This window comes from Lepidochelys kempii, chromosome 27 (genome assembly GCF_965140265.1).
Source record: "Lepidochelys kempii isolate rLepKem1 chromosome 27, rLepKem1.hap2, whole genome shotgun sequence".
In the NCBI taxonomy this organism is placed as follows: domain Eukaryota; kingdom Metazoa; phylum Chordata; order Testudines; family Cheloniidae; genus Lepidochelys; species Lepidochelys kempii.
In genome coordinates this window covers 16,480,339-16,502,561 of record NC_133282.1, presented here as the reverse complement: position 1 = coordinate 16,502,561, position 22,223 = coordinate 16,480,339, and the positions used below count along the sequence as shown (strand labels likewise).

At 52.4% G+C, this 22,223-nt stretch overlaps 1 protein-coding gene across 4 annotated transcripts in view; it reads left to right on the top strand.

Moving 5' to 3' along the window:
- The window catches only part of MED24 (mediator complex subunit 24), a 35,152-nt gene extending 24,180 nt beyond the window's left edge, over positions 1–10,972 (top strand). For 3 of the 4 annotated variants that reach the window (XM_073326426.1, XM_073326424.1, XM_073326425.1), the window contains 10 exons: positions 239–417; positions 702–801; positions 1,861–2,036; positions 2,233–2,497; positions 2,836–3,017; positions 3,524–3,617; positions 4,098–4,197; positions 7,593–7,673; positions 8,223–8,371; positions 9,274–10,972. In XM_073326426.1, the coding sequence (XP_073182527.1) occupies positions 239–417; positions 702–801; positions 1,861–2,036; positions 2,233–2,497; positions 2,836–3,017; positions 3,524–3,617; positions 4,098–4,197; positions 7,593–7,673; positions 8,223–8,371; positions 9,274–9,390 (1,443 nt within the window). In that variant the 3' untranslated portion in view covers positions 9,391–10,972. Of the gene's footprint in view, positions 1–238; positions 418–701; positions 802–1,860; positions 2,037–2,232; positions 2,498–2,835; positions 3,018–3,523; positions 3,618–4,097; positions 4,198–6,210; positions 6,297–7,592; positions 7,674–8,222; positions 8,372–9,273 lie in introns of those variants that run through there. The other variant, XM_073326427.1, reaches the window with a different exon arrangement.
- The last annotated feature ends 11,251 nt before the right edge of the window (positions 10,973–22,223 follow it).

Sequence of the window (22,223 nt, the reverse complement as noted above, 5' to 3'; positions counted from 1 at the left end):
CAGAGCACAACAGGAAGGGAAGGAGAATCCCGTGGGAGAGTGACACTTCAAGGGCAGAGAGTAACTCGCCTCATTGGGACTGGCCAGAACCACGGAGATTTGCCTTTCCCTCAGGAATAGTCCCCTGGCATTAGCCACATTGGCCACTGTGTGTTGCTGTTGCATCAGCTGTGAGCTGTGCATTGGCTGGGCTGCTCCGCGTTCTCTTAGGGGGCCTTTGCTTGGGACCTCTTTCCAGGTGATCCTCTCAGAGTCCAGCCCCACGGGTGAGGTGCCGTTCTTCGAGACCTGGATGCAGACCTGCATGCCGGAGGAGGGGAAAATCCTCAACCCCGATCATCCCTGCTTCCGGCCTGACTCCACCAAGGTGGAATCGCTGGTTGCTCTGCTGAACAGCTCCTCGGAAATGAAGCTGGTGTACGTAGCTCCCCTGTGTGTGTGGTGGTGGGGGGGGACCCGACTCCCACTCATACTCCAGCCTGGGCTGAGCTAGATTCCCAACAGAGCTGTTTGCTTGAGCCCATTCTACCAGAAGCCAGCTTAGGCTGATGGCCAGCAGCGCGGCTTTCCCGTGGGACCCACGCTGCCGCCAGCACGTGACTTGCCCCTTCGGGCTGATAGGGTCGTGGTGAGAGAGCGTTTAAAGGTATCCTGTGCCCCTGACCGGGTCTCCCTCTGTTTCCCCCTCCTCCTCCCGGCAGGCAAATGAAATGGCACGAGGTATGTCTCAGCATCTCGGCGGCCATCCTGGAGATCCTCAATGCCTGGGAGAATGGAGTGCTCACCTTTGAGTCGATCCAGGTAGCCGTGCCACTGGCTCCTCCCCGGGCACCTTAGGGGAGCCCTGCCCCACGGGGGTAGGGCCACGGCACAAACCTCCCTGGGCTGGGTGTTTCCAGAAGGCAGGTTTGCAAATGTTCGCCTCACAGACTCACCCGAAGCCTGAGCGGGTCCTGGGGGCTGAATGCCCTTCTTGCTCTGAATACCACCCCTCCAGGATAGGGGTTCAGCACAGTGGGGTGGGGGTGGAGGGGTGAGAGAGAGAACCCTGGGTTACCGGGCCTGGTAAACAGGGATGTCCGTCTCTAGAACGGTCAATCCAGCATCTTTCATCAGCCTTCAATTAAAACAAAGAAACCATGCTTGGAATATCACCGCTCACCATAAGTGTGATCTGTTTGTCACATGCTCAGTGGTACCAGCCTTCACAATGTAAGTGTCTAATGCCAGTGAAACTGGATGCGGGTGTAAACTCTCGGTTAGGACCGAGTCTCTTGTCCTGCATTGTGGGGTCCAGATTTTGCTCTTTGGTGGGAGCTTTCCCCACTGGGCATTTCCCTCAGATGCTTTATTGCAAAGTGTATCTCTTGCTCCTCAGCAGTCAGACACCTCCAGAGAGCAAAACTTACAAACATTCAGCCCTTTGGTAGGGTGAGATGCGTACAAAATCCTGCCCTGCTTGCTGCCCTGTGACCTTGGGCGAGGTGCTGCTCCTCTCTGTGCCTCAGTTTCTCCATCTGTACTGGGGGATCTCGACACTGATCCTGCCCCAGTCTATCAAGGGCTCTGCAGTCTGGGGAGAAAGAGCACCATAGAAACGCTGCGTACGACCATTCGCTTTCAGCACTTGCCACCGAGGGGCTGGTCCAAGCTTTCCACTGCCTTCAGCAGGGATTGGGCAAGGCCCTGGGGCGAGACCCACCCCCCTGAAACGGATGGAGTTGCACTGGGGTGGATTTGGTTCTGTTGCTTCAGGACCCCCCCAGTGATGTGAAACAGAGCAGTGTCTTTGGAAAGAGGGCGGGGCAGCATTTGTGTCTCGTGCAGAACCTCAGCCGTTTGCCTGTGTCTCGCCCTCAGAAAATCACGGATAACATCAAAGGGAAGGTGTGCAGCATGGCCGTGTGCGCCATGGCCTGGCTGGTGGCCCACGTCCGCATGCTGGGCTTGGACGAGCGAGACAAGTCGCTGCAGATGATCCGGCAGCTGGCCACATCCCTGCAAAGCGAGAACACGCTGCAGTTCTACAACGAGCGGTGAGGGGGGCGGTCATGTGGGGAAAGACAGCAGCCATGGGGCTGGGGCCTTGTCTCCGGAGGGCTCGATTTCCTGCCTCTTGTAGCTTTAAATCTCAAACTGGACATTGCCGGAAGGAGTTCTCTGCAGAGAGCAGGCTGTGGGTGCGGAGTGCCCTCTCATTCAGCTTGCTCCGTGTGTCTCTTCGCTTCCCAGCGTGGTGATAATGAGCTCCATCCTGGAGCACATGTGCGCCGACGTCCTGCAGCAGACGGCCACGCAGATCCGATTCCCCTCCACGGGGACGGACCCCATCCCCTACTGGAACCTGCTGCCCCCTAAGAAGCCCATCAAAGAGGTCCTGACAGGCGTGTTCACCAAGGTGCTGGAGAAGGGCTGGGTCGACAGTCGCTCCATTCATATCTTCGACACGCTGCTGCACATGGGAGGTGTCTACTGGTTCTGCAACAACCTGGTCAAGGTACGTGCTGGGGGGCAGTCATTGCACCGGTGGGCTGTCTGTAGAATGGTGCCAGGTTTCCATGTGGGGAAATTGAGGCACAGGTGGCAGGGGTGTTGGAGGAAGTGGCAAGTTGACAGCGGAGCTGGTAACAGAACTCAGGAGTTCTGGCTCCCAGACCTCTGCTCTAACCATTACATTCCGCTGCCTCCCTTTTGCTGCTCTTTCTGGACGTGCACAGGTCATGTGTGTTGCTTGCAGGAGTGACAGCCATGGCTGCCAGAGATCCCCATGTCCATGGCAATAGTGGCAGGGCTGTCAGTCCACTCCTTGATTTGTCCCCCGCTATCTCCCGCCAGGAGCTGCTGAAGGAAACCCGCAAGGAGCACACGCTGCGGGCAGTGGAACTGCTCTACGCCATCTTCTGCTTGGACATGCACCAGCTGACGTTATCCCTGCTGGGCCACATCCTGCCCAGCCTGCTCACCGATTCCTCCAAGTGGCACACCCTGATGGACCCGCCTGGCAAGGCCCTTGCCAAGTAAGGGAACCACCCGGCCTGCCTCCGTCGGGGGCCCTTTGACAGACGTGTACCGAAGAGTCCTGCTTTTGGAGCTGGGGGGTGGGGGAAGACTGGGGATCCCTGCTGGAGGTGACCCATGCTCTCCGGGCAAGTCCGTGGCACACCTGGGAATAGAACCCAGGCATCCTGCTTGCCCATTCCCTTGCTCTAGACACGGCCTCCCTCGCTCAAAGCAATGACTAAGCAAATCTGGCTAGGCCAGCAGGAGGCATGAAGTCTCCTGGATTGCGTGCGTGGGGCTCAGTGGGGAGAGCCGTAGGGGCGAGGGGGAAGCGATAAGCTGCTGTGTCATGTTGGGAAGCTCATGCTGTCAATGACGCTATCCCCAAACAATGAGCCAGCCATGGAGGCAGGAACCCACATCCTCTTGAGCACTGGCCGCTGTGCTGCTGAGGTGATACTGAATCCAGGGAAACCGCCCCTGCAGTTCACGCTATTTTCCTTTCCTGTGATTCTCACGCTAGGCTCTCTGTGTGGTGCGCCCTGAGCTCCTACTCCTCCCACAACAAGGGCCAAGCATCAGCCAGGCAAAGGAAGAGGCACCGAGAGGACATTGAGGTACGTGTGTGTGTGTGTGTGTGGAGTGCAAAGTCTCTGGGTTGCATGGATCTATATCCTGTGGGCAGTGCACATCTGGGCAAACCCATCTTAAGCAGCCACTCAGGATGGGCTGGAAGCCGGATTGTTTTTGAGAGAGCTGGTTTTCTAATAAAGGGAAGGCTGCCGTCTCTTGGGGATACTTTGGGGTTGGCTGGTAAAGTTTGTTCTCTTGACCGTTTTCGCACGCACAAGTGCATGCGGTGATCCCGCCGCACGGAGCTGGACTACACCTCTGCTTGCTGCGTGTTAAAACCCCCCACCTGGCCACATGCCTTGCACTTGGTTTCACCCAGTCGTGCTGCGCCCTGCCCCCAGGGAGGGGTGTGACTGTGAGGCCGGCCTGGATAGCAGCCAAGCCCGGAGACCTTCCTGGTGCTAGGGGTGCCCAGCGAGCTCCAGCTCAGCCAGGCCTGAATCTTCTGCTTTCCTCCTCTCCAGGATTACATTAGCCTGTTCCCCCTGGACGACACCCAGCCGTCCAAGCTCATGCGTCTGCTGAGCTCCAACGAGGAGGACGCCAATGTTCTGTCCAGCCCTAGTAAGTGAAATTGTGGCACCAGCTTCCCAGAGGCAATGTGGCCTGTGGGCTGGCATTGGGCGTGGGGACCTGGGCATCAGGAGACCCTGGTTCTGTTCCTGACTTTCCTCCACCGACGATACCTCGGCCAATCACTTCGTTGCCTCTGTTTGGTCTGGGGCTGTTAATACTGACCCACCTGCCTCACGGGTGACTTGCTTGATATTTGAATGCGTCAGTTGCTGTATCAGTGCAAAGCACTTGTCTTAGTCGTGAATCTGTGCAGCTGAGGTGGCTGAGAGCGGAGGGTGCTCAGCCCCTCATGGATTCAGGCTCTCTACATCAGTGGGGCGATAGCGTTCTCTGTGCCCTGCGCTGCAGGACAGCTGCCTCTCGTTTGGAACGCAGCCGTTCAGCGTCTTCAGAGGCGGACCACAGAAAGCCGTAAGCAACGGCATGGGGGATGTGCTATGACCCCAGTTTGGGGACCAGGTGGAGGAGAAGGTGAGGAAGGTTTAGAGGCGTCACTAAAGAGGCGTTCGTGACTTGAAGCCATAAAGGTGGGAAGCAGAAATGAAGGCTGGGCTCGTTCCTCCGTTTGCTTCCTTACGATGCGTGACGGACCTGCGTGGGGACGAGTGTGAGGAAGGCTGCCCTGCTTTTTAACACCTGGTTAACCCCAGTGTCTCTCACCCACTTGAGAACAAGGGCCCTTTTTGGGTTAAATCTTCCTCGCGTTCGCCCTTTGCGTATGGGGCAGGAAAGCTCTCTGCCAGAGGCAGAGACCCCCCCGCCACGTGCTGCAGGCGAACTAGTGCCTGCAGGAGCTGGCCCTGCTGGTCCCGTCCAGGTAAAAATGTACGGGTGTGGAATTTCACTCCGCCGCGGCCTTCATTAAAGAAGCAAAATGAAGCTAATTTTAAGAATTCCACACAAGTCTCCTTGAATGTAACATTTGATTGTTACTAGTGTACGGATGAATAATCGTTGCGACAGATCCAACAGGAAACGCATTCTGGGCTCTTGGCTTATATATAGCAGGATGTTACAGGCCAGAAATGTGCTCGCTCAGATTCGACTGAAGTGAATCAGAGATGCCCTTGCAATTCTCCAGCCCATCAATCTGTTGAGTAGTTTCCTTTCAGCACTTGTCCTTTAAACTGGTGGTTTCTCATGGTTTTGTGCTGTTTAAACATGCATGACGTTCTGTGTGGTTTTCCCCTTATTTCACCGTCTTTCCTGTTCTTTCTTTCAATGTGCCTTTTTCTCCCCTTTTCCATGACATGTAGGGTTTTTTTTTTTAATTTGCTGTGACGGAGCAGTGATTTGGAAATCCTGCTTCCTGAGTTTACACGTAGTTCTCGAGCAATTTGCATGGGAATATGCTTTTTATTGGCATCCTTAGCCACCTGTCCGGTCCTGCGTGATCTCAGAAGCTAGGCAGAATTAGGCCCAATCAATATTTGGATGTGAGACCTCCAGAGAAAATTTAAGCTGCTGTAGGAAGTGAGGTTGGTGAGCCAATAGGTAGCACACTGCGATCCAGTACTGAACAAGGGACACTGGGCTGCTGTGTGTTGTCGAATGGGCAATCTTTTGGCTGAGGTGTAAACCCGAGGTTCAGACTGCCTTGGCTATTCTAGGTCCCGTGGTCCTTTTCCCGAAAGTTGCAGTGTTAAACTCTGGTATCTTGGTCAAACTTTAACTCCGATGTTAGAATTCTGCCTTCTAAAGAGCCGTGCGGTTAGGCTCTGGAACAGGCTTGCACAGGAGGGTGTGGACTCCCCCTAACCAAAGATTTTTAAGAACAGTTTAGACAAATGCCTGTCCAGGATGGTCTAGATTCATTTGGTCCTTCCTCAGCTCAGCGGCTGGACTTGATGACCTCTCAAGGTCCCTTTCAGCCCAGTGTGTCTATGAACCCTCCTGTCCCCAGTTATGACATTTAAGTAAGTGATCAGTAACACCCTGCCCTGTCAGGCTTGTCACCCTGCCCTTGTGAGGCTGTTAAACAGCTGCTGTGTTCCACCCCAGAGCTGGCTGATTTCAGTGCTGGTGATGTGAACCATAAGAACAAGATGTGCATCAGTTGAATTTTATCAAGTACTTCCGCACGAAAGGTACTATATACATGTTCTACTGCTTTATGTTAATCATGATTTTACTGAGTGTCAGTTCAGAGCCATTATTCAAACCAGACCAGATGTGGATTGCTGGGGAAATGAAGACAGATACATCTTCGTAATAAACACTGTTAAGCTTTGCCTGCCTCGCTGGCTTTCAGGAAGCATCTGGGCTTGTGCAACAGTGAAGCACAGTGACATCCAAAAATTAGCCATGGCATTTTTTAGTCCAATCCAAGAATGCCTAAAATCCTGTGATACATCCAATTGACCTACAGTAATATTAACGATAGGAGCCAATGGGCAATAACCAATCCCCTCAGTGTGGTGATCAACATAGAAATCCAGGTGATGAGTTCAAACAAACAGTGAGTTTGTGTGTTGTGGGTCTGAATTTCCAGCGTGGTAGCAGAAACAAGTTTTCTCCTACTCCAGCGTTGGAATGGGCTAACATGGCAACTCAAATCCACATGTGTGTTGTCTTCAGAGATCATCTTAACACCTCGCATTTGGAGCCAGCGTTGGATCTTGCTCCGAACTTCATAACTCCCCTTTCTGCCTGATGGACCAAACCAAAGCCCTGGATCCAAATACCCCCAAAGGCTGGGAAAGCTTCAAGGGAGCTTTCTGCCTTTGATTGTGTTAGAGCAGAATGAGCCTGGAGAGCCGCAAGTGGCTCTTTAATGTGCTGCAAAGAGCCGCAAGAGACACTGGTTAGTAACTTAGATTGGTTAATAATTACATCACACAAGCAGGATGCTTTTACTATGTTATTAACCAATTAAGTTATCAACTTGCAGTACACTGTTAACTTATTTTCTGTGAGAAATAAATATATAAACTAAATATTTCTACTATCATACCATTTAAATATGGATATATAGTATTGTAGTAAATGAGACAATGAATTCACAAGACTGGCATTTTTGGGTAATGTTGATCACTAATTTGGCTCCTGAACCGCTGAAGTCTGAGTATCACTGTGTTAGAGATAAAATTGAGGGTTTGGGGAAGGCATCTTATGTGCCCCCCATTGAGGGTGGAGGGAGACCCCTCAAGTGGCAGAGCAAAGCACACCCGCAAGTGGGCTCTGTACAGCAGGAGTTTTCGGCTGTCCCTCTCTGCAGGGATGGGGGTGCGTCTGGCTTGGTTTTCTCCATGGTCCTGCGGTGTTCAGATTAGGAAGGGGCAGTAGTCCCTGATCTTGCCTGGGGTGGAACGTTGGCAGCTGTGGTTGAGCGCAGGTGCCCGGTGGGCTTATTCCTCCTGACCGGGGTGTGTTCTCCTCTGCAGCAGATCGTTCGATGAGCAGTTCGCTGTCTGCCTCCCAGCTTCACACCATCAGCATGAGGGACCCTCTCAATAGAGTCCTAGGTGAGTACCAAGCGGGAGCTGGTCCCCAGACTTGATAAGGAGGTTGCATGGGCTCTCCAGGAGCGTAGGCCTGGATCGGATCAGGCATGGCCTGTCAGGTCGGGTATCCTGCCCACAGCTCCCTTTGCAGCAGAGGAAGGTGGAATCAGCCCCTGTCGTGCTGAGCGGCACCTGGTCAGTTGCAGTGTATGGGCTCCCCAGGGAAGTGCCTTTCTGAACTGGCTTTGCTTTTGTAGTCACTGCTCCTGTTGATTCCCCTCGGCATGGACCTGGCTTGCGTCCCTGCATGGCAGGCTCACAGCACGGATCCCTTCCCACCGGCGGCAGCAGAGCGCTGGCTGGTCTCCTTAGCACAGGGGTTGGGTACGTTTTCTGCTGTAAAGCCCTTCTGGTGCTGACTCCTCTTGAGCAGCCTGGCAGAGTCAGGAGCCCTGATACAGCAGGTGCCCATGAACGGGTCCACAGGTGCTGAAGGCACCTCCCAGCCCTTTGCCAATCCTGAGCTGATCCTGAGGCTACAAATACTCATCCGTCTCCCCTCCTCTCCAGCAAACCTCTTCCTGCTGATCTCCTCTATCCTGGGAGCCAAGACAGCCGGCACACACACCCAGTTCGTCCAGTGGTTCATGGAGGAGTGCGTGGACTGCTTGGAGCAGGGCAGCCGCGGCAGCATCCTGCAGTTCATGCCCTTCACAATGGTGAGTCCTGCTCCTGGTCCACAGCCCCTGCTGAGAACTCTGACCCAGCCCCCCGCGTGCCAGACCCATGGGCTTCGCTCTGCAGTGCCCGAGCCTGGCCCTGCTGTGGCATGGAACTCCCAGCGACCTGGGGTCAGGCCACTTGCCTCTGGAGCCTGCTTACTCATCGTCCCAGCTTGGCCCAACATGAGGCCGGGTCAGACCTATAACTCCTCACCGTGATGGAGTGGAGGTGGAGGGTCAGTAATTTACACCGTGGGCAACTTGGGTGATTGCTAGCGTTGAACTGACTCAGGGAAGCTAGTTATATGGGGCAGGGTCTCCAGCCAGTATCCTGGGCCTCGGCCTAACAGAGAAGGCTACGGTGTTATAGCGGCTCAGTCCCGCTGCCTGAGGCAAAGTTGGTCTTGTGGTTTAAAGCCTGGGACTAGGAGTCAAGAGATCTGGGTTCTGTTCTCCGCTTTACCACTGATTCGTTGTGTGACCTTGGGCACCTAGCGTGCCTACTCCCGTGCCTCAGTTTCCCCTTCTGAACAGTGGGGTTAATCCCCGCCTTGCAGGGGGTTGTGAGGCACAAAGTGCATTGAGATCCTCTCATTGGACTCTCTAGAGGTGGGCAAAGCATTGCTGTTATTGTGGGTACCTGATTTGCTAGCACCGAAGAGCAGCCCCATAAGTTGCCTCTAGCTGCAGGAGTTTGGGCTCAGACTCCTGTATCTTAACCCGCTGGCAGCAGGGTCACCTCCCTTTTCTAGTCTGGCTCATGTCCCACCGTCTGGCTCAGGTGACCTGCATGCTGGTAGCTTTTGCATGTGCTATTCTGAGCCCTCTCTCTAGAACACTGGCATGTCCTACGCTGCCTTCAGTCATCCGTTTTTCTCCTCCCCTCTCTCTTTGGGCAGGTGTCAGAGCTGGTGAAAGTGTCCACCATGTCCAGTCCCAAAATTGTCCTGGCCATCACAGATCTCAGCTTGCCCCTGGGTCGCCGGGTCGCTGCCAAGGCCATTGCCGCTTTGTGAACACGGCTCCCCCTTCTGCGATGCTGGGTGAAGGGAAGGCGGGACAGAAGCCAGGGGGAGCGGACAATGGATCATCTCTGGCTGCATGGATCCTGCCTGTTCTCCATGCCAGGGGGACACCATTGCCGTGGAGCAGACTCCGAGTCACCAGTGAACCCTGAGTCTAGCAGTGCCTCATTCCCAGGAACAGCCTGGGTGGCTGGAGAAGCAGCTTTCCCCAGCACTAGGCGTGTTAGAGGTGCCGTTCTCTCCAGCCCATGTGGGATTGTGGTTCCCTATCGTCTGCTGATGCTGAATGCTGTTGGCTGTTCTTGGATCTTTTTTCCTAATATTTTAAGACCTAGTTTTTTTTATTCTCATAAAGCCCAGATGCTTGGGACTTCCCTAATAGCCTTTGTGCCAAGACGTGGCCTCTTGAGAGACTGATGGTTTCCCTGGGGGCCCAGTAGCTGGTATATTTCACCACTTGCTGTTGGATCTGCGGAGTTGCGACTGAGTCCTGGACACGGGAACTGGAGCTGAAGAATGGCTCCGGGGACCCCACAGCTGCTCAACGCTTTCCTGCCTCCAGTACGTGCAGCTTTATCTGCTTCATCCATGGACCGGTGACTGAAACAAATGTGTCATGGGCCTTCGTCTCCAGACACCCAACAGAGCAGCAGCCACACGACATCTTGTCGGTAGCAAAGGTGGCACCTGTTGCGAATTGCAGATCCCAGGGGTTTCTGCAGTGGTATTTTTAAATCTACAGGGGAGGCATAACTATTTTTTTGCTAGATTAAAAGGGGGTGTTGTGGTGATTTCTTCTGTAGCCTTCTCTGGCGTGATCCTCTGCTGGTTTGGGAGTCTTCAAACTTTGCAGCCGCCATGGCTCTGCAGTCAAAATGTTGCAGCAGACAATTTATGCTTCCCTCCTGTCCCGATTAGCTCCATCGTGTAATGTCACCTGCCCGTGTGCGTCTGGGACGGGCTGTCGGCAGGGCGTGCCCAGATTCCTGTGGGAATAGCTTCCTGCTAGATTTACCCCGTTTCCTAAGTTTTGCTAAGATAAGCAGCTAGAATAGTGCAAGGGAGGGCAGATGCGGCACTGTTGCAGGGGGAAGAGGTGGCACTTAGTGCTTGTGGAGGACAGCAAGTAATACGATGGCTTGGAGCCACCTTGTTGCTATGCCCGCTTCCCCCACCCAGCTCTGCTGATGCCCCTCAGCCTGACCTGCTGCAGCCCCTGTCCCAGGCCTGTCCTGAGCAGGTGCTGCCAATCAGTCCAGATATCACTGCGGTGCTCCGCAGTACATGCCCTCACTGAGACCTGGGCAGAAATGAACCAGACTCACTTCTGCCACCTGGTGCAAGCTGAGTTCAAGTCCGTGGGCAATGAGGGTTCATCCCAGGTGATGCCAGAGGGGGAATTTCAGCATGGAATTTTCCATCACGCCTTCGGAGGTTGAAACGCTCATTCCCTTCTGCCGGCCAGTGTGTTTCTGACACCCTGTAAGACACCTGTTGTGTGCTACGACTGACTTGTACCATGTCTAATGATGCTTCTCCTGGGCTTGAATAAACCTACAATAAACCCCCGTGAGCAGATCATTTTCTGTGGCATTTCTCTCCTGCCGCCAAGCAGAGGAAGGAGCTAGCGGTTCTGAGATACAGTAAACTGAAGAGCAAGCGCACCCTACAACTTTCAAATGCTCCTTCTCTCAATTCAGCCTGGTGCTTTTCTCCCCCTTCCTATAACACAGCCTTAGTGTGCTGCGGCTCTTGCCTGCTTTTCCCAGCTGTTCATGAAGCCAGCCCAAAATCTGCCCATTCCTCTCTCCTGGTGGAATGCATCGCGACGGGAAAGCGGGGTAGAATGGTTTAATGCAACCTTAATGTAGGGGAGTCCGGAGCTTGCCTTCCCCAACCAGAGGAAACCAACATTGCTTGCAAGAAGAAAGGATTCGTACACTTGCTGAAGTCTTGCCCCGCTTTCCATCCCAGAGGCAGCAGCATTATCTCAATCTGTATCTTCTGTAATTCCCTTTGGACTCTATTTTGTGCCTAATAGATTTATACTGTATCGATTCCTTTTGCTTTCAGATCTGCGGTCCATGACTCTTACATACAAGATCAATTTTAAAAATAAAAATACCGCTCTAAGGAGAGAAAAAGATCTATGCATACAGTGAGGTAGAGCCCCCAAACCTGTCTACAGCTCCCAGGGATATCAACAGACTTCCTCCTCAGCTCTGACAAGTGCTTGGAAGCCAGAGCATCCTCTGAAATGTGATGTGAGCCTGCCTGGGGAGAGTGTGTCTGATAACCACTGCATGTGTTTTTTTATGGAGTCAGGGTCCAGTGGTGGCAGTCAGGGACACTGGACTGAGCTTCCTAGGAAATCCCTGAGTGAGTGTGACCGTGGCTCGTGTGGATGAACCCCCGGATCATGCATGCGAGTAATTGTAAGTTCCTTTTGTTACAGCACTCCCTTGTCAGTGCTGGCGTGAGAACAGAGCTTTGATTCCGGGTAGTCGTTTGCCTGGAGTAAATTGCACAAGGCTCCTTTTAATTGCCCAGCCCTGGGCTTGGTCAGACACTGACCATGCTGAGTTGCCTGGAGTATTATCTTATCGTGCACAGGCTGAGTGGGAGCAGTTGGCTTGGCTGAGGTTTTGCTGGTGTATCTTTTCTTTGCTCACATGCTTTGCTCGAGACAGGAAAGTGAAAAGAATGGTCGTTGAGGGGCTCCTTTAGTTTTAACACTTGGCTTTCCCTGTTAGTCTCTCAGTAACTAGGCCCTTCCCCTTAAGTTCCCTGTGTTCTCAGGCTCTGATCCATCCCATTTCAAGAGCACGGTGGAGCTTGCCATGTGACTATCCTGACACGGGGCTCTCTGTCCAATTCCAGCCAGATAAAGACACCATTGACCGCTGCTTGAAACTGGAGTGAGCTGCTGTGGTGCAAATTGTGCCAGTCCTTGTCTACATCTAGTGGCTGCCCCAATGCAAACACTGATGGCTGGGATTGGGGAAAATCTCTAGGCTGGCGGAGGGTCTATTACATTCCCCTCTGGCCAATTTGTACAAATCTCTGCTGTGTTAACTGGCCCTTTACCCATCTTGTCTTACTGTGTCAGATCGCTGGTCCCTCTCGCTAGTATCCTGGCTCTGAAACTGACTGGCTACTGCTTTTTGAGTGGGGAAGTGAAATGTTAACACCTGGCTGGCTGGGCAGTGTTACCCAAGGTGCGGGAGGTTGGCGGACTCCTCCTTGCTCTCTGCAGCCATTTGCTGGTCAGATGGGTGGCAGATCTGCAGCGAGAGACTCTCCCTTTCGAGGTGGAGGTTCTGACACTTACCAGCATTGTCATCTTTGGGAAGAGTACCTAGGGGCTAGCTCAGGGCATGACCTGACTCTTGTAAGCTCTCTTCCGAATGATCTCCACTCCTGGTCACAGCTGGAGCGAAACAGGCCAAAGACATCAGTGCCATGAGTGGAATCTCCGAATTCGTCTGTTTGCCTGGATCTGTTGTTCTAGTTTGTCCTCAGGGGTTGTAGCACAGCTGAGAAGGGTGGATCCTTATTCTGGAACCTGCCGTATGGACCTTTCCAGGCAAAGCAATCTTTCTTACTCTGGCTACGTCCATGCAACGTGCCCGGAGAGCGGATTCACCGCTAAGCAATGCCATTAAAAAGGATGCACAGAAATTCCTGCTGGGAAATGTCCATTGGGATTCCTTGCTGAACACCCTGTGTGACTCACACACGCATCTGATTCAGGCAGTGAGCCATTGCTGAGGCAGCACCGCCTGGAACGGAACATGCCCCTGACGCAGTCCTGCATAGGAAATTCAACTCCGGTCTTGGAACTGGCCTCACCGAGCAGAGAGATTGCGGGGAGGGGAGACCAAGGGGCTTCTCACCAGCACAGTTTGCTTTGCCCTTAGTCCCTGCTCTGCTCCACGCATGCGACCCCTAGCAGGAAGCAGGCAGCGTGCCCCGAGAATTCACCAATCCATGGGAGGTTTGCCCACTGCTAAACGGGAGTGGTCGTTTGTGCTTCGGGAAACAGTGCGACTGTTCTCGCAGAAATGTTGCCTTTGAAAGCAGTGGGCGTCTTGCCATCGCCTGGGATTCTGCGTTGGCCCTTAGAGTGACTGGCTAAAGAGTCCCCTCAAGAGCTTCCTTGAGACACTCTCTGGCCTCCTATGGGATTGGGTAAGGGAGCACCATGTCCTAGAAGCCTGATGAGCATTTCCTTCCTGTTTGGCTGTCACATGGACCCACCCGCTGGCCAACAGTCGTGCACTGTGTCCGGGTAGGAGAGTCCGTGGCTGACAAGGAAAGATAAAGGGAGAGTTGGGACGCAGGCTTCCCAGTCCAGCCAGCTCCACTGTGTATAGTAACAAGGCTGGGCCGTTGTCCGCTGGCTTCGCCAAGTGGATTCAAAGAGCAGCGATAACGAGCCCCTTGCTGATGTAACCTCGTTATGTAACCTGGAGCTATTCACCCCACCCTCATTTTTTCAGAAAGGGAGGGGCGGCAGTAAAGGGGGCTCGTAAATCACTTGCCGCGGCTTTCAAGTGGTTGGGGTGCTCGGGGCGGTTGAGCAAGACTGCTGCCAGCTGACGTAGCAAAGGCAGGAGATGGGCGAGAGGGCTGCGAAATGGGTGATAGGGCTCATTGGCATGTGGTTGTAATGATGGCATAGTCATTCCTCGAGCCTGGGGGGTGGGGTGGGAACAACCCCCCCGGCTGCTACTCTTCTTTCTGTGATACAAGAGTAACGGACACTGCTCTTGGGTAATGTACAACTCCCTGCTGCAGGAGATTATCTTCAGCACCTTTTAAATTAGACAGGAGTAGCTCAGCATAGCATCTTGAGAGGCAGGAGCCAGGAGAGGAACGAGACCCGTTGCTTCTGTTTTAGGATTTGGTGGGAGCAAACAGTTCCTGTGGATGGCCCACAGTTGCACAGGCAGGTTCATTGTGGGTTTTTATGGCTTCCTCTAAAGCATTTGCTCTGGGATATTGGCAGAGGCCACTCTCTCCTCTAGGGTGGCAGCTTTCTACGTAACCCTGCCTGGCATCCCCTTTTATGATCTGATATCGTTGCGGCAAAGCAAACAGTTCTGACCGCCCCTGCACATATGCCTCCTGCCACCAGCCCAACCTTTGCCAGTTTTGCAAATGTTTGCCCTGCATTGGAAGGGCTTCCAGAGCCGCTGGCTCAGCAGCCCAAAGCGGGGCCGTCCCAGCCGTGCTTTCCTTGAACGGCTGGCTTTACCTTACAGGAAGGGAGCAGGGTTTGGAGAACAGGTTTCCCGTAAATGCTGATAAGTGGGGAAGGTGGGGGTGGGGGGATGAATGAATGCTCTTGTTATACCTTTATGTCTGCTAAAGCTTGTGTGTGGGACGAGCCCCAAAAGAGCCGTGGCCAAAGGCACCTCAACGATATTGTCCAGGCAGTGAGATGGGATCGTCTCCCCCTGCAAGGGGGTGGGAACCCCAGCGCTTGGGACATTTAAAAACGACTTTGAGCAAAGTCGTGGAACACACTCACTGAGGAAATCCATCTTGCCACAGCAGCCAGGGGTGGTTTAGAGAGCCCCATAGGGATGTTCCAGTTCTCTGAGCTGATTTCCGCCAACCCACTAGGGTTGACTGGATTTGGAAAATTATAAGGGTGTGAAGGGGGGTATTTAAAAAAAGGGAAACCCTTTGCTCATGGGACAGTGAATGATAAAGACTCTTGTGTCACTCCCCCTGCGTCATGCTCCCCACCTAACACCTACAGCAGGGGTGTCTGGGGGAGGCTGCGGCACCGTCATAGGATGAGGGGAAGCGTTTCTGGTAGCTGGGAAAGTAGCTGCTGTTGTAATCTAGGGAACTGGGGGAGAGAACTGTAACTACAAAATACCCCAGGAGCAGAATGAGGAAGAGCTGTCAACTCAGAGTCAATGCCGTCATAAAGTGATGCAAGAGGGCCGTCCGTGTCTCTTCTGGGGAGCCCGCTCCACGCCTGCAGTAGTGCTAACCCCAGTCAGAGTGACCAGCTTTTTGCCAGGCTGGGGAGTGGACTTCTTTCAGGCCAGGTTGATCATCGTTGGTGGGACTGGAAAGATTTTCTGTGGTGAAAACCACAGTCCACTGTGGGGGATCTCCCCCTGGAGTAAAATCACCATGTGGCATTGTGATTTGCGTTATCTGAGGTTAGGGAAACTATATCACATGGGCCTGGGGGCCAGACACCACTGTCGGTACCTGCTGTTGCAAGGCAACAGATCTTGTCCTGGTGAGGTGAGGGGTAACGTCATGTTACCTTGGACTGACTCCTAAGCTCTCACAGGACAGCTGCTGGTTGTTGAGAGTGACGCAGCTTATGTGTGTGTGCTAACATGAGAAAGCTAGGCCTAGAGAGCAGGAGTGACTTAGCACAAGCTATGCAGTGGGTCGATAATGTACCTGGCAACCCAGACATCCCCTGCCTCAGTTTCCCCATCTGTAAAATCGGGATAACGATCCTGACCACCTTTGTTGAAGTGCCTGAATATCCACTGGTGAAGAGCTAGTGTGTCCCCACCATACTAGTCCGGCCCACTCCTGAAATAAATCCCCCTCACAGCAGTAGTGAAAGAGGAATTCATGTTGGGCTGGAGTCACCCACACATCATGACAACCCATGATGTGCCCGAAATTGAAACTGACAGCAGAGGAGAGGGCCAGGGCACAACACGCTGGTGGGTTACTTTGTAAATTTAATTATCTGAAACCAGGCCACGCCCTTCCCCCTGCAGTTTTAAGAAGCCACATGGTAGAGCTGTGAGTAGTCCTAAGGTAACTGTGTGTTATGTCTCTCCCCGCATGACTGTGTTCCCTGAGGACACCAGTCTGCCGCTGCTGCCTGCCGATGGAGTTACTCCTTTAGCCCAGGCTGTAGAGGTCTGTGCTGTAGTGCTGACCTGGCAACTTGTGCCCATTGTGGCTGACTGGTGCTAACGGGGCTTGTGGGAGGCTTCAGAGAGAGATGTAGCAATCGACTGGAAGGGCTGCTGTAGCGCTGGGGGCTGAATTTCTTCTGCAGAAATGTTTCCTGCCTCTCGTTTGCATCAGTATTCCTCAGTGTGTGTGTGTGTATATAAATAATATGCAACCTAGATACCATTAACTTGGGTTTGAATAGAGTCTGGGAGTGGCTGGGTCATTACACATATTGCATCTATTTCCCTAAGTAAAGTATCCTCACACCTTCTTGTCAACTGTCTAAATGGGCCATCTGGATTATCACTACAAAAGTTTTTTTCTCCTGCTGATAATAGCTCATCTTAATTAATTAGCCTCTCACAGTTTGACTTTCCACAGGATGCATCCGATGAAGTGAGCTGTAGCTCACGTTATGCTCAAATAAATGGGTTAGTCTCTAAGGTGCACAAGTCCTCCTTTTCTTTTTGCGAATACAGACTAACACGGCTGCTACTCTGAAAACAGTTTGTATGGTAACTTCCAACTTCTCTGTGTGTGTGTGTGTGTATATGTATATAATCTTACTATATGTTCCATTCTATGCATCCGATGAAGTGAGCTGTAGCCCGCGAAAGCTTATGGTCTAATAATTTGTTAGTCTCTAAGGTGCCACAAGTCCTCCTGTTCTTATTCCTCAGTAGTTCACTAACGTCACAGAAATGGGCAGGAAGGGACATCAAGAGGTCATTAAGACCAGCCCTCTGTGCTGAGGTGGGACCAAGTGAACCCAGACCATCCCTGACAGATGTTTGTTCAGCCTCTTCTTAAAAACCTCCCGTGACGGGGATTCCACAACCTCCCTGGGAAGCCTGTTCCAGAGTTTAGCTACCCTGAGAATTAGGAATTTTTTCCTAATATCTCACCTAAATCTCCCTGCTGCAGATTGGAACACGCTCACTGAGGAAATCCATCAGATTAACCCTGTTACTTGTCCTACCTTCAGTGGACATAGAGAATAATTGATTCCTACCATCCTCTTTATATCAGCCATGATCATATCTGCAGACTGATCAAGTCCCCGTCAGTCATCTTTTCTCAAGACTAAAGGTGCCCGGGTTTTTAACCTTTCCTCACAGGCCAGGTTTTCTAAACCTTTCATCATTTTCGTTGCTCTCCTCTGGACTCTCCCCAGTTTTCTTAAAAACGTGGCACTCAGAACTGGACCCAGGACTCCAGCGGAGACCTCACCAGACCACCTGTGTCTTCCCTCTGACACTTGTGTGGATGCGCCTCCGACTGAGACTGGCCTTTGTCACAGCTGCATCACGTTGCTGACTCACGTTCAGTTTGCCCTTCCCTGGAAGCCCCGGATCCTTTTCAGCGGGACAACTGCCCAGCCACTTACTCCCCTCTTTGTAGCTGTGCTCGCTTGCTAGAGAGGAGAGTCAGCGTTCCCTCGGTGTGGCACAGCTGAGAAGTGGGCGAGTGACTCCACTAAGATTACCTGGGAAAGCACCAGCCTGCAAGGTCGGGGCAAGCTGGGTGGACTTGTGCCAGCTAAGCTGATGTCCAGGTCCAACCATCTGTCCTGGGGAAGCTATTCCCCTCTGGATAACTGGTGACAGGGTCATTGGCCCAGGGAGAGCGGGTGCAAACATGAGTCTGGTGCTTGGAGCGCTCCCCTGGGAGGTGGGGGACCCAGCATTCAATCCCTCTGCTCCAATGGCTTTTTATTATTGATTATCCGAAGTGGAGCAGCTCCAACAGGAGGCCGCGAAGGAGCCCTGCGTCAGACGATCCCCTCGCCCCGTTGTTGGGGCATTCACTGAGAGGTGGCAGAGCCCAGTTCGAATGGCTTCTCCCCTTGGGGGAGGGGGGACCTGGACCGGGGGACTCCCACATCCCAGCGGAGTACCTAACCACTGGGGGGCAGCTGCTCCTGCTGCCACTACTGCCCGGTGTGTGTAAGCTCACCCCAGGGGTCTCATCCACTCTGTGAGCTTGGTGCATGCTTACTGGGTCTGGCCTGGAGGGAAGCTAGTCGAACACCCATCCTCCCCTGGTTTGAGTGTCACTCGGGGGCTTATCTGGGGTGGGCTGCAGCGCACATGGTCAGAGGCAGAAAAGTAGCTGGAAACTTTCACTTCCACAGTGTAGGTGCTCAGCCAGTTTAGGCACCTGCAGGGCCTTGTGAATCCTGGAGGAGCCTGACTCTGGGTTTAGATTTCAAAATTTTATTAAAGCGAATGTTTAAAAAAAAGGGTATAATGCACAGGTTGGGGAAAGAGTGTCTGTACATCTGGCTATAGTGCTTAGATTATCCACAAACACAAAGTTACTTTTTTAAAAGTTATATGATACACAGAGTACATAATCAGCAATAGCCCAAATTTAGGTGAAGAGATTTAACAATACAGTTTAGATATTAGAATCCGAATACTCGGGTACATCACTCATGAAAAGTTGCACAGAGATTTGGTTGTGGAAAGCAAAATATATAGAATTATATATAGAATAAATTAAATATATAGAATTAGGTTGGTTGTCCATTTAGAAAATACAATCCATGAGGAAGTATTTGTTATTTTCCTGACTGTGCTTCTCATCGGCCTCCAGCTCATCCCTCCTGGTATTGCCAATGTGCGGTGGTGTGTTCTGTGTAGATGTCCCTCGACCACCTGATGGCGTCCGACACCATGGGTTGCCGCCTCAGCTGAGCGTAGCGTTAACCGATTCCGCATTCTCTCAGCACTCGCTTGTTACTGGGGTCCCAGGGGCCTAAGGCTCCAATGATCAGTGCGTGTGTCTGGATCTGGTAACCCTTAGCTCTCAAGGTTTTGGCCAGAGAGGCATATTTCTCCACCTTCCGAGCTCGGGCATCGTGGAAGGCCGGGGTCCTGTTCTCGAAGGGCATTGTGCCGTCCACCATGATGATCTTCTTCCGGTCCTCGCTGGTGATGATGATGTCCGGTTGCAGTTGGCTGTTGGTTCCGGGGATGGCGGAGTTTACGGCGACCTTCCCCACGGGTGGTGGGATGGCTCTGGCCAGGCGGTCTTGGATGGCGTTGTGTTGCAACTGCCAAGCTCTCGAATGGGGCTTGCAGCTACGCAGGAGGTGGGGTAGCGTCTCGTTGGCATAGCCGCATTTTCTGCATCGCTTGTCCCGATTCCCGTGGCGGATGGCTCTGTTCAGTGGGACGCAGTGCTACAGTGACTCCAGCCCTGGCTGCCTTTCTGGAAGAGATGCTTTAGCCAAACACAAGTGATTGGGCTCAGGGCAGGGTAACCATTAGAAGCAGGTCCTACTAGGGGAGACCTACTCGTTCCTCCTGTCCTTAACCTCTATTAGCATTAGGCCTGGGGGTACTTAACCTAGGAGGTCTGCTTCAGATTCAAATGCAAATGTGATCTCAGGCTTAGACAGAGGAGCAATCCCCTTATCTGCGACCCCACCACTGGCTGGCCCTGGGGAAGGGGAGGTAGTCCAGACTGTACAAGAGAGTCTGTATTTATTCTGGGCCATTAGAAATCAGGCCTGTGCTCTCTCTGAGCTCTCAGAACAGCTGGGAGTTGGTGAATAATGACAGGGGAGTCCCCCTCTTCCCTTTATCTTGAGCCGATGGTCAGGCAGGAGTGTAGCAATAGTGGAAAGCTTTCTGGCTTCCCAGGGGGAAAACCCTCTTGCCTCTGTTAGATGTACATCAGGGTGACCTTCCCGAGGGGACTGGGATCTACATGCCTGGGCAGCAGCCTGGCCCTGATACCATCTCCCTCTTGATCATCCCCTGGCTCTTGCTCTGGGTCTTCCCACCCTGCTGACTTCTTTGGCCTTTGCAATAGTTTAATCCCCTGCAGCTGCAGCCCCATTGGTTTAACGCTGCACTGAAGCCAGAAGCCCCCGAGGCAGAGCTCCTGCTGAGGAGCCCAAGGGGGAGCAGAAATCGCTGGGGAGGCCTGTTTGCTGCCCAGCCTAACTGTGCAGCATCCGGAGAGTCCAAAGCCCCTCTGTGTAGTGGGGTGTCAAGTGTTTGCAGCAGTGAGTTCCAATGGTGGGTTGAGGGATGGGATGGAGTGAAAGGTAAGGATGGTCCTTGCTCTGAGGAGTTGACCATCTGAAAGTCTCCTAACGTGTGTGTTCCCCTCCCCACTTTGTGCCTCAGTTTCCCCATCTATAAAAATGGGGTTAATGATCCTGACTCTGCTTTTGTGACGTGCTTTGGGATGTATGGGGGGAAAGGGCAGCCCAGGAGCTAGGCATTGTGATTAAACTTCAGTGGTGCCCACTCACCCAACGTTCGGGCTTTCACGTAAAGTCCCGGTCCTTGAAGATGAGAGAGCGTGGGAGAGCCTCACCTTTCTTTAAAAAAAAAAAAAAAAAAGTCAAAAGTCCAGATGCTCACTGGTTTCTCATGCCTGGGCCCAAGTCCTCCAGCTGCTGTGGCTGTGGAGAGCAGCTTGCAAACATGATCCGAGTGCAACCTGGAGATTAAAAACCAGACGGTAAATTAAAAAGACCCGCGTGTGCTGTATTCTTTTCTTAAAAAAAAAAAAAAACCTCATAATTTTCAAACCAGTCCTTCTGGTGCCGGGGCTGGTTCAAGACTTTTGCACACTGGAGTTGGTGTTGATCATTTATTTAGGGTTTGAGCCAAGCCACAGAATAGGACGTTGTTCCAGATCAGCCTGCCAGCCCCTTGAAGGCCATTTTCAGCCCCAGAGAGTTCGATCCAGCAATTAAGCATGTTGCAGGGGACGGTCTTTTGTCCTTAGCAGGTGATTTTTTAGGTGCAGTCGTTCTGCTGTCAGGAGGTGGGATGGGGGGCGGAGGCCAGGTCACTTGCCGTACCTGCACTCAGTGTGGGTGCCTCTGGGTCTGGTTTGGGAAGCAGACCCCCTGGTGGGGCACAGACCAGCTTGTCCTGTTATATTTTGACGGCTTCTGATTCAGCTCTCGAGCCGCTGGATTGGCTAGCTCTGATTGCACTGAGTGGATATTGGGGGAACGCCTTGTGCGATGCTGTATGGAATCTGGGGGACACTTTAGGATATTATGAATACCAGTATTGAAAAACTGCAGAGAGATATGCCATGTAAGATATCTGCAGAAATATTATCATTTGCCAAATGTGATAATCTCATTTATGTGTTTGTATCACCGTTGTATTGTGGGTTATACACATGGATGTATTTCAAAACTTGTGCTATGCTTCTGAGTGACCCCCCCAGACAGTTTGGCATCAGCACTTCTGAGCCTGCTTGATGGTCCATTAAGGACCATCAGCTATACAGCTGACCCATTGAGAGGGGCATGCCCATGGACAGAACTCTAAGGCTTCCAAGCCACGTGCTGGGCAGCTTGTATTTGGAACAAAGAAATCAAACTGCCTGGCAAAAGACTGTAAAAGGCAGCTGCATCTTCTTCATTTTGTCTTCAGTCCTGCTTCTTACCTCTGGAGTAGCCTTTCTACAAACTGAAGCTCTGAACAAAGGACTGAATGGCCCATCCAAGCTTTGGATGGGTTCCAGGGAGAATATCAAGCCAGCAAACTTGCCAATACTGCTAAGAACCTGATCTATGGACTCTGAAGTCTTTGTGTGTATGTGACTGTTTTACCGTTTAATATCTCTCTTCTTCTTTTTTCTTTATAATAAATCTTTAGTTTTATCCACTAAAGGATTGGCTGGCAGCCTGGTATTTTGGGTAAGATCCAAACCTCTACTGACCTGGTGACGTGGCTGACCCTTTGGGGTCAGAAGAACATTTTGTATGTGTGAGCAGAGTTTTTTTTAAATAACTTCTCTCTGTACTGGAGCTAGGTGCTGGCTGGGACCCAGAGAACTGGAATGCCATAAAGGGGGCTTGTGTGAGTTCTTTTTTGCTTCTTGAT